At 43.0% G+C, this 12,568-nt stretch overlaps 1 protein-coding gene across 4 annotated transcripts in view; it reads left to right on the forward strand.

Moving 5' to 3' along the window:
• The window catches only part of MTRR (5-methyltetrahydrofolate-homocysteine methyltransferase reductase), a 432,636-nt gene that overhangs the window by 58,126 nt on the left and 361,942 nt on the right, over positions 1-12,568 (forward strand). Inside the window, exon 2 of one of the 4 annotated variants that reach the window (XM_073678387.1) lies at positions 2,648-2,732. The exons of the other annotated variants lie outside the window; for them this stretch is intronic. Within the exon in view, the coding sequence (XP_073534488.1) occupies positions 2,715-2,732 (18 nt within the window). The 5' untranslated portion in view covers positions 2,648-2,714. The remainder of the gene's footprint in view (positions 1-2,647; positions 2,733-12,568) is intronic. 4 annotated transcript variants of the gene reach the window in all.

The following is a 12,568-nucleotide window of genomic DNA, read 5'->3' on the forward strand; positions in this document are numbered from 1 at the left end:
AAATATCGGCCGCGACCAATCACCGATCTTGGCTCCACATTTAAACACCGCTGTGGTGATTGGTCGCGGCCGATATTTAAATTTGGCGCCCAAATCGGTGATTGGTCGCGGGCAGCGTCGGCAACCAATCAGCACAATAGTATTTAAGTTTTGCGCTAAGATCAGTGATTGGTCGGGTCCGAAGACCGCGACCAATCATCGAATCATCTTGGTGAGGACCGGGGAGCGGCGCTGCCTGTGCGGATACTTCCGCTGCGAGAACCCGGGACATAGCGGGCGCTCGCAGCAGAAGTATCCCGACCCCCAGCGCCGCTCCCCGGTCCTCCCTTCCGCATGGAGGTCCTTCGCTGCTACCGGCCGGGAGATGAGCGCCTCGCGCCGCTCATCTCCCGGCTGCATCTCCGTCCCGCAGATGGGTCCGGCGGTCGGGTTCCTTCTGCTGTTGCCGGCCGGGAGATGAGCGCCTCGCGCCGGTCATCTCCCGGCTGCATCGCCGCTCAGCTCCGTCCCGCAGATGAGCCGCTAACGGCCGCCATCTTTTTTTAGAAATCCCCCGGCGCTGATTGGCCGCTGCCGGACCAATGAGCGACGCGGGATTTCCTGGACAGACAGACACACAGACAGACAGACAGACAGACGGGATAAGACGATTATATATATAGATAACCCTTATGTATATAGTGAATGTCTAGTGTGCGATTAAATATATAATTTAACCTTGGACTGCTCTTTTATCTCGATCCATAAACCCACACGTCTGTTGTTTGGCTTAATCCTCATGCTCCCGGGGCCGGTTTCTGCCCCAATATATAATAGAAACTGGTGGCAGCTCTATCAGGCCGACAAGGTTCTGCTTCACTGGAGCTAGTGAAGGGGCCTCTCAGAATGTTAGGGGTGTGAGCGAATGTGATGCCATGTCAGTGACTGAGTGGGTCACCTCTTCTCACTCCTGGTGCCTTCCTGTATCCGTGTGGACAGGGGGTGTCTGTATAGAACGTCACGTTGGTGCAAAGGGCAGATCAGTATCACGTGATCCGTCTGACGTAACTGTGACGTCTGGTGGGTGGCGAGGTGTGGATCCTTCAGTGGTGACAGCGGTGGGATTCTGCGGGATCTCACTGGTGCCATTCATCACAAAGCCCCAATGCGTGTTTTGCATTGGCTTCCAATCCCTTCACAACCTTTGACATATACATACGTCAAAGGTAGTGTCCCTCCCTTTGATGTGGTCTCCGGAGCTGAGCCGCATCTTTCCCGGAACATGACAGCTGATTTGATCCACTCGTGGCTGTTAAGGCTGTTAACTTGTTAAATGCCACTGTCAATCTCTGACAGCAGCATTTAACTCGAGCGCGCCGGAAGAGCTTAATAGGACCTGCCCGTTGATGCTCCTGTCATATATTCGAGGGGCTGCGATGGGTTTGCATGACAGCTGGGGGTCTGCAGAAGACCCCCATGCTGGCAGATCTCTTATGAACGCCGGCCCATGTTCATAGGAGATGAGAATTTCTGCTACACATAGCAAGGTTGAAGCCCTGCTCTGTGTGGCACAAGCGATGGGAGCATCACAGCTTCAAGTTTCTTAAGAGGACTGTTAAAGCAAGAACCAAAAAAATGCGCAAAAATATAAAAGTTCATATCATTATCCTTTTTCCCTATTCAAAAGAAAACAATAATAAAAAAATACACGTTTGGTATAGGTCAGACATTTCTGAATGCAGCTATCAAAATATAAAGTAAATTAATCTGATCAGTTAACGGTGTAGTGAGAAAAAAAATCAAACTGCCAGAATTATAACAATCGCAACATTGCAATAAAATGAAATAACAAGCGATCAAAATATTGTATCTATCTAAGTCAGAATGGTATCCATAATAACTTAAGCTCGAGGCACAAAAAATAAGCACTCGCCACCCCCAGATCTCGAAAAACATTTTTTTTTTTTTTTATACAATCTTTGGATTTTTTTCACTACTTAAATAAAAAAAGAACCTATACCTGTTTGGTACCTGCATACTCGTACTGTGGAATTGCACTTTTTTGTTCAATTTCACCGCACTTTTTCCCTTTTTTCTGTACACTATATGGTAAAATCAGTGTTGTCATGTAAAAGTACAACTCGTCCCGCAAAAAACAAGCCCTGAAATGGCCATATTGACGGAAAAATAAAAAAAGTTATGGCAGTGGGAAGAAGGGGAGCAAAGAACGAAAACTGAAAATCACAAGTTTGTGAAGGGGTTAAAAGATAATATGTCAGTAGGATCATCCTTTCTAGGTTGTATATATGGGCATGTATATAGAAGGTTGATTAAAATGATACCTGGATATCTTATTCCAGACAAATCCACATTTTAAAGTAAAGTAAATGAGCTGTTAAGATCTATGGGCAGGACATAGACCGGAGAGTCTGCCTGCAGAGCTTGTTTTAAATGAAACGGGGGGAATTTCCAGTGTGAGACATGTAATGACTGACATTCTGATCTCCCCGCAGAGCTGTGTATGATAACTAACACAGTACAGCAGTTCTGAGCTTTGTCACATGACATATACATATGCAGCTCCACTGTCATAGTGTTGACATCTCTGCTGCAGACCTGTACCTGATTACAACTTGCACTAATTCATCTTCTATCTCCTGTCTTTTAGTGTGGGGAAAGTGGCAGTACATCTGAGCTGACAGCACAATGAGAGGAGAGATGAAGATGTACTTGCAATGACATGTCTCACACTGGTAATGCTCCCTTTCATTTAAAACAAGCTATGCAGGCAGACTCATGGGACATATAGGTGCTGCACCTATAGATCTTAAAGGGGTTGTCCACTAGTAATAGGACAACCCCTTCTCATCCCCTACGCTTGGACCTGATAAAATAAGAGCTTATACTCCCCTCCCGTGCTGGCGCTATTCCCACGGTGTCAGCACTTGCTGTCCCTGGGGCTCTCTTGCGGTTGTGTGACACATGACGCCGGTGCCAAATCAGTGTCTCTGCCTCCTGTCGAATTAAATATGAAGAGGAAGTCTGGGCTGTAGCTGATCTGAGTTTCTCTTCATGTTCAATTCGTATGAAGGCGGGGACAGTGGAGCCCCGTGTCACAACATCGCATGAGAGCCCCGGGGAGAGCGAGTGCCGACACCGCAGGGACAGAGCTGGCACGGTAGGTGAGTACAAGTTTTTATTTTATCGGGGCCAAGCAAGGTGATGAGAGTTCTCATGACTGCATAGGAAAGTTAATCCTTCTGACAGATTCCTTTTAACCCCTTAGTGACGGAGCCAATTTTGATTAATGATTAAACCAAATTTTACAATTCTGACCAGTGAGATAATAACTCTGGAACACTTCAACGGATCCCACTGATTCTGAGACTGTTTTTCATGACATGTTGTTCTTCCTGACATTGGTAAAATTTCTTCAATATGACTTCCGTTTATTTGTGAAAATTAACGGAAATTTGGCGACAGTTTTGCAGTTTTCAAACTTTGAATTCTTAAGTCCTTAAATCAGAGAGATGTCACACAAAATATTTAATAAATAACATTTCCCACATGTCTACTTTACATCAGCACAATTTTTGTAACATCATTTATTTTTCTTAGGAAGTTATAAGGGTTAAAAGTTGACCAGCGATTTTCTCATTTTTCCAACAAAATTTACGAAAACATTTTTTTAAGGGACCACATCTCATTCGAAGTGACTTTGAGGGGCCTTTATGACAGAAAATACCCCAAAGTGACACCATTCTAAAAACTGCACCCCTCAAGATGCTCAAACCACACTCAAGAAGTTTATTAACCCTCCAGGTGCTTCACAGGAACTGAAGAAATGTGGAAGAAAAAAATGAACATTTTAACTTTTTCACAAAAATTTTACTTTAGACCCCATTTTTTTTATTTTCACAGGGTTAACAGAAGAAAGTGGACACCAAATTTTGTTCAATTTTTCCTGAGCACGCTGATACCCCATATGTGGGGAAAAACCACTGTTTGGGCGCACAGCAGGGCTCGGAAGAGAAGGAGCACTGTTTTAATGCAAAATTGGCAGGAATCAAGAGCGGACGCCATGTTTCGTTTGGAGAGCCTCTGATGTGCCTAAACAGTGGAAACCATCCACAAGTGACCTCATTTTGGAAACTACAACCCCCTGAAAGATTTTATCTAGTGGTATAGTGATCATTTTGAACCCACAGGTACAACACAGAATTTGATAACATTAGGACGTCATTTTTCACAAAAATCTTGCCTTAGCCCCAAATTTCTCACTTTTGCAAGAGGTAACACCAATAAGTGGGACCCCACAGTTTGATATCCACTTTCTTACGAGAGCGGTGATACCCAACGTGTAGTCAAAAAGTTCCGTTTGGAAAAACGGCAGGGCTCAGAGCGGAAGGCGCAATATTTAATTTTTGGAGCATTTTGGCTGAAAGAGACCGCGGGCACCTTGTTGCATTTGCGAGGCCCCTAAGGTGCCTAAACAGCGGAACCCCCCCCACAACTGACCTCATTTTGGAAGCTAAACATCTCAAGGATTTTATAACGAGGATTTAGAACACAAAGATGCTACACATTTGACAACATTAGGTTGTCATATTGAATACATCGTCATTGGTGTTGAGCGGAAGTGCTCGCTGCTCGACTTTGCATCGGGTGCTCGGCCCTTGTAGTGTTCCAGATCGTATAAAGTAGGCAAACTCCGCATCGAAATGATGATAGAGAACAAAGATCTTGATGCAATAAGTAAATATTTTATTTTGATCTGGCAAGAAAAGGTCCTACCACTTAACCTGGGATAATGTTCCCCATCTTGAGCACCTTCCATTCTTCTCCAGCTTTACCTCCCAAGCCTGTTTTCACCTTCATGGCCAGACCAAATTCTACAATTCTGAACAGTGTTATTTTATGAGGTAATAACTCTGGAACGCTTTGACGGTTCCCACCGAGTCTAAGATTGTTTTCTCTTGACATATTGTACTTCATAATAGTGGTAAAGTTTATTCCACTATGCCTTGCATTTATTTGTGAAAATTTGGCAATTTTCAAACTTTTAATTGCTATGCCCTTAAACCAGAGAGTTATATCATGCAAATAGTTAATAAATAATAATTACCACATGTGCAGTTTACATCAGCACAATTTTTGAAACATATTTTTTTTTTAGGAAGTTAGAGTTAGAAGGGTTAAAATTTGATCAGCAATTTCTCATTTTTCCAACAAAATTTACAAAACCAAAACCATTTTTTTAGGGACCACATCACATTTGAAGTGGCTTTGGGGGCCTGTATGACAGAAATTTCCCAAACCTGACACCATTCTAAAAGCTGCACCCCTCAAAGTCCTCAAAACCACATTCAAGAAGTTTATTAACCCTTCAGGTGTTTCATAGGAATTAATGGAATGTGTAAGGAAAAAAATGAACATTTAGGCTATTTGCCCACGATGCAGATTTGAAGCAGAAATTTGAGCATTTCTGCATCTCCTTGGCAGAAAAAAAACGCATGCGGATTTTACATGCTTTTTTTCAGCTTTTTTTTAAAGCCTTTTTCCAAGCGATTTTGAGCATCACTTGGAAAAGGGCTTGAGACAAGTTGGTCACACAATATAAATCCATGCAACTGGCATGGATTTATATTGTGTGACCAACTTAGAGGAAATTTCTACTTCAAATGCTGCATCTAAAGTAAAAAAAAAAAAAAAGAATTAAAAATAAAAAGAAATAAAAAAACCCTTATATTTGCCTCTCTGGCGGCCCCCGGTCTCCTCCCGGCAGCGTCCTCTCTCCTCGGCGTCCCGCGGTGTACTGGAAGGGCCTGCGGTGACGTCATTTAGTTTGCTGATGGTCAGGTGACGGTCACCTGACCATCAGCTGACTAAATGCTGTCACCGCAGGCCCTTCCAGTCCACCGCAGGACGTCGAGGAGAGAGCATGTGGCCGAGAGGAGACTATGAATATTTTTTTTTATTTTTTACTTTATATTCTTTTTTAACTTGCAGGTACCATGATACTTTGGTTGGAGGAGAGTCTCTTCTTCTCCAGAGCTGGGTACCATCTGCGCATTTAACCGCATAACATTCGCATGTATACATGCTCATATTATGCGGTTCAATGCAAGTCAATGGGCGCATTTTTGCCGCGAAATCGCGCCCAAATTGGTTGTGCTGCGGATTTTTCCGCAATGATAATCCACAGCGGAAATTTCCGCAAGATGTGCACAGCTCATTCTGATTATCATTGGGATACATCCCAAACCTCTTACCAAGCGATTTTAATGCGTTTCTGCAGCAGAAATGCCGCAGTGGAAACGCATTAAATCCGCATCGTGGGCACACAGCCTTTAACTTTTTTTCACAAATTTTACTTTAGCCCCAAACTTTTTATTTTCATAAAGATAATAGGAGAAAATGCACCTCGCAATTTCTCCTGAGTACGCCGATACCCCATATGTGGAGGAAAACTACTGTTTGGGCGCACTGCAAGGCTTGACGGGGAAGAAGCACCGTTTGACATTTTGAATGCAAAATTTGATGGAGTCATTAGCTGACGCTATGTCACGTTTGGAGAGCCCCTAATGTGCCTAAACAGTGGAAACACCCCACAAGTGACCCGATTTTGGAAACTAGACCCTTCAAGCAATTTATCTAGACATGTGGTGAGCGCCTTGATCCCACGAATGCTTCATAGAATTTTACAAAATTGATCTGTGAAAATGTAAAAAAAAAAATACATTTTCCCCACAAAAATGTATTTAGCCCCATTTTTTTTTTCATTTTCGCAAGGATAGCATGAGAGATTGGACTCCAGATTTGTTGTGAAATTTCTCCTGAGTACACAGATACCCCATATGTGGTCGAAAACTACTTTTGAGGCAAAGTGCAAGGCTCAGAAGGTAGGAAGTGCCATATTCAAAAGAAACCTGAAGACCTACCTCTCTTGACAAGCCTACAACTTGCAGTAACCACCGCTCCACCACATTACTGCATGACCTCCTCTACCCCCACCTACTGTATCCACACCCATCCCTTGTAGACTGTGAGCCCTCGTGGGCAGGGTCCTCGCTCCTCCTGTACCAGTCGCTGACTCGTTTTGTTAAGATTATGTAAATGTTTTTGCTATGTATATCCCTATCACATGTAAAGCACCATGGAATAAATGGCGCTATAATAATAATAATAATATTGAAGTTCAGCTTTTGCTGGAATGGTTTGAGGGTTTCTTGTTGCATTGCCAGAGCCCCTGAGGTGCCAGAATAGCAGAAACCCCCTGTAAGTGATCCCATTTTACAAAGTACACATCTCAATGAATACATCTAAGGGTGCAGTGATCATATTGACACCACCGGAGTGTCACAGAATTTTATACCATTGTGCATTGAAGAAAAATAAAATTTTTACCACCAAAATTTTGTTTTGGCCCCAGATCTTACATTTTCATGCTGGGAAATGGGTGAAAATAGCACCAAGATTTGTCCAACAATTTCTGCTGAACGTGAAATTCCCCATATGTGGCTGTACAGTACTGCTTAGCCACACGGCGAGATTTGGGAAGAATTGAGCGCTATTTGCCTCCTGGAATGCAGATTTCCTAGAATATAGTATGCGGACTCCACATACAGAGCTCCTAAGTGCCAGAAGAGCAGAATCCTGCCTCAAGTGACCCCATTATGGAAATTACACCCCTTGGGGAATTTATCTACCGGTGTAGTGACTATTCTGACCCATGAGTGTTTTTTCCAGAAACAAGTAGCAGTGGATGTTGCTGAGTGAAAAATGCCAACTACCATTGTAGTGCCCAGTATGTTGTAGTGCCTTACATTATGCCCTGCTCATGCTTCTGGAGATGCGCACCTGTAGATTAGGCGAGCTCTCATCATCGCTACAGAAATGCCTAACGTGTGGACGCTAAATGTGGTTTAGGCACACTGGGGCTGAGAAGGGAGTGGGGTATTTGGATTTGGGAGCACAGAATTTGCTGAATTTATTTTGGTGGGAGTGATGAGCCATTTCGCTTTTCCTTTTTACTACCAGTATCATGGAAGCCCCCTATATTTCCATTAACAGATGATGAACTTGAGTGGCAACTTGCTTTTTATGTGGATTAATTTGAAGCATTTGGATCACATTTATTCTGCGCTTTACGCTGAGCACTTTGGAGTTTCTATCTAAATCTACAAATGACGTGTTTCAGATGAAACCCCTGAGAGATGCATTCACTATAATGAGGCAGCAGAGTTACTCTGGGCTCTGTCTGGCCTTTGTTCAGTGGTGCACAAAACTGTGGTCAACTGCTTTGTTATGCACGCTGTGGTAGATCCGCTTACCCGGCTGCTCATGGAGGTAAATGCGGAACACGGTTTCCTTAAATTTTCAGTTGTTTTAATATGCGGCATAAACTAATGGAAAGTTCATGAAAATAAACATAGCCAATCTGGCATAACGGCAAAACAAAGTAAGAAAATGTCCAGCAAAGACCTTGCACCGCCGGGTCCAGCCACTCGGGATTAGCAAAACACACAGTTCAGATTAGTACAAACAAACACGAGCTCCTCTCTCTGGAGCTGATCTACAGGTACTCAACACCTCCTGAGTCCTTAGGCTGTGTGCCCACAATGCGTTTTTTTAAGCGTTTTTGTAGCGGCAATTCCGCTGCAGAAACGCTTAAAGAACGCTTGGTAGAAGGCCTGCCATGTTCCCAAATGATAATCCGCATGTGCTGTGCACATACTGCAGAAATTTCCGCTGCGGATTATCATTGCAGAAAAAAACGCAGCACTACCAATTATTTTGCGTAATCGTTTCGTTTTCGCCGCCATTGACTTGCATTAGAACGCATGGATTACGCATCACTGCATCTGTAGATGCGCATTCCATGCTTTTCAATGTGTGGATGGTAATCTGTTCCGGAGGAGAGGAGACTCCTCTCCTCCGGACCAGCGTACCATAGAACCTGTAAAAAAAATAATAAAATAAAAAATAAATATGATATTTACCTTCTGATAGCCCCCGGTGTGCTTGTCTTCGCTTGCCGGCAGATCGCGGTGGACTGAAGGACCTGCGCTGACGTCATTTAGTCATGTGACGGCAGGTCCTTCAGTGTACTGCGAGCTGCCGGCAAGCCGAGACGCATTGAATCAAGACTCCGGGGGCCATCGGAAGGTAAGTATAGATTTATTTTTTAACATTCTACGGTCACACTATATAAATCCATGCCGGTTGCATGGATTTATATAGTGTGACCAAGTTGTCAAGCACTTTCCAAGTGATGCTAAAATCGCTTGGAAAGCGATTGACAACAAGCATGCGGAAATGCCAGTGAAGAACCCTTCACTTATGCTTGTCCCTGGCAGGAAAAATGCATGTACAATCCGCATGCATTTTTTTCTGCCAGGGAGATGCAGAAACGCTCAAGAAAAAATCTGGATAATTTCTGCATCGTGGGCACATCGCCTTATAGAACCCAAGCCACACCTTGGAGAGGAGATAGGGTGGATGACTCCCTCAAAGAAACTTAGTCATCCACCTGTAAAGCATTCCCTTGTAACTCCTGGCTATTAACCCTCTCTGCACTTGATGTGCAGGAGAAAACTTCCATGTTTTTACACCACTGAAGCTAAAAGTCTCAGTGACACATATCTCCCCTCTAGTATTCTGCCAGTGACTCTTTTACAATGCCTAAAAAGACGGACACTGCCAGATCACAGGCCAGACAGCGTCCAATGTCCCTATCTGCTTCATTACAGGGAATATTCCACTGGAGGTTCTGTCTGAATCACGTATTTCAGAGATTTACATGGAAATCCAAGTGTAAGCGCTCAGTGTAAAGTGCAGGATAAATAAATATACGCCGAGCCTTACTACGATCTTTGGGAGGCAGAATTAACAAATCAACAGCAGGTGAAGAATTGGTTTTATTTATTTTTTACGCTGTTCCTCATGCAGTATAATTGATTAAGCAACTTAATTCTTGAGGTCGGTGCAATTACAGCGATACAAGTTTTCCATTTTTTTTTTATGTTTGGCTACTGTCACACACTAAAAGACACTTTTTTATTGCAAAAACAAGTTTTTATTTTCACCATGTTTTATGAGCTATAATTTTTCCATACTTTGACCGACAGTCATGTGAGGGCTTGTTTTTTTTTATTGGTACCATTTTCGGTCACAATGTTTTTTGGTCACTTTCTATTCCAATTTTTGGGAGGCTGAATGAACAGAAGCAAGCAATGCTGGAATTTTTTCATTTTTATTTTTTTAATGCCATTCCACGTGTTGTAAATTTGAAAAGGCAGCTTTATTCTTCAGATTAGTATGATTACAGCGATGCCTCATTTATATTTTTTTGGTTTTGACACTTGTACACAATAAAAAAAAAAACTATTTTATTGAAAAAAGAAATATTTTTACATCGCTGTATTATGAGAGCCATAATTTTTTTTATTTTTTCGCTGATGGAGCTGTATGGCGGCTCATTTTTTGCAGGACAAGATACCATTTTCAGCGATACCATTTTTATTTACTGTACATTAGTGTTTTTGATTGTGGTTTATTCCACTTTTTGTTCAGCAGTATGATGAAAAAGCATTGTATTTTGCCACGTGTTTTTTTTTTTACGGTGGTCACTTTTTTTTACGGTGGTCACTGTAGGGTTTAACGTTTTATTCGGCAGGTCATTCAGGACATGGCAATACCAAGGTTGTACTTTTTTTAAAATGTTTTTTTTTTTTTACATAAGAATACAAATTTCTGGGTACAATATATTTTTTTTACTTTATTTTTTTACTTCGTCCCTTTGTGGCTTTCACTTTCAGCAATCTCATCGCAGTTATAATGCATTGCAATGCACCAGCTTTGCAATGCATTGTAACTGTCAGTTCTGCACTGTCACACAAGCTAATTAGACCATGCTCTTCACATGGTCTAGCAAACTTACTAGAGCCTGGTGACCCAGATGTGGTCATCACTACGTCGAGTCCCCGCTATGACGTCGTGGTGGGGGGCGTTAATCGGAGGGCAGAGGAAGCTCCGTGCCTTCTAAATGCTGTGATTGATATTGATTGCAGTATTTAGAGGGAGATCCAGGTGTCAGCTATGATATTGGTGAACACCCGGCGGCAATCGTGTGTGTGCAAAATCGCCAAGACGTACCCAGTACGTCAAAGGTCAAGAAGGGGTTAAAAAGAAACAAATTATTCTACTCGCCACCTTCCACTCCCATCCCGCTTCCTCTTCGGTAGCCAGCAGCTGACTTTGGCGTGCCGGTACGGCAACGCATGACGTCACTGGCAAGCCGATGTCTGCTGCCGGCCTCTGATTGACCGGTGCGTCTATTGCACCACAGAGTTTCTGCTCCGTAATACATTTTACTCTAATGTGCGTCCAAGGGCACATATCCATGTAAAAATGCGCAGTGAAGCTGCAAACTACACTGCTTCACTACGCACGCGCTTGGAACATACTGTAGCGCTTGGAACGTGAAGCTGGTAATCACACAGACTCACTGCGCAGGCAGCCGGACATGTACAACTGCACATGCGCCCCACTATATCAGCGCTTTCCGGGAGCAATATTCAAATACATGGGCGGCGCCAGCAGTGAGTGAATGCGGCGCTGCCCATGACTGAATATGAGAATCACACACCTATAACTGAACAAGCAGGTAGGATCTAAGTATATTAAAGGTTATAAAATCATTATAGCTGCACCAATTTTAATAAAAAAAAAGCTTGTTAGTGATGCACATTGCACCACTAACAACGGTATGGGGGCAGTGTAGAGGGTACCTAGGACGTGACAGGTTCCCTTTAAAGCAGAATATATCTTGTGGTAGATTGGCTCACTCGGCTGCACACAAAGGTAGACACAAACGCTTTCTGTTTAAGGCTTTCACTGGTTTATTAAAAAGAAAAAAGTGCTACATAAACCAGTTAGAAATTAAATTAACAACCACGGCCCTTCTGGCATACAGTACAATCTGTGTGGAGATCCGCCCCCTCAGAGAAAAATACAAGATTCAGCTTTCTTTAACATGAGCACAGCTCTGGAGCTCTCCTCTCCAGAGACACCCAACACTGAATAAGTCCAAAGGCTCCACATTTAGTTTCTGGACCACACCCTGGGGTGGAGATATGGTGACAGCCTCCCACCCACTCTTCAGCTGTCCACAAAAACCCAGCTCTTAACATGGCCGATTTAACCCCTCTCAGCACTTGGTATGCTGGAGCATTTTCTCTGACTCGTGTGACTGAGGCTAGCATCCTGAGTGACACATTTCTCCCCTCCAGTATTTTGTCTGTGACCTTCTCACAACCTCTTAATGCATTTTTTTTAAATATTCTCTGTCACCAATGTACACTTACACTCCATAACAATGTAAATACATCAGTGTATATATAATTTATTATCTTGTATATAGATGACTGATGTACAGTGAGTCGTACAGTCTCTACAGTCATATAGATGACTACAGGACTATAAATTAAGAGGAGCCGGAGATGCAGACAGGCAGGAGAAGATTTATTAGACTTCCATATGGTGGACAAGGATAACCAACGTTCCTGCTGGACTAGGGTCCTTTAGG

The sequence above is a fragment of the Phyllobates terribilis genome, unplaced genomic scaffold (genome assembly GCF_046119375.1).
Source record: "Phyllobates terribilis strain yellow unplaced genomic scaffold, ASM4611937v1 Scaffold_4__5_contigs__length_816908805, whole genome shotgun sequence".
NCBI classification, from domain to species: Eukaryota; Metazoa; Chordata; class Amphibia; order Anura; family Dendrobatidae; genus Phyllobates; species Phyllobates terribilis.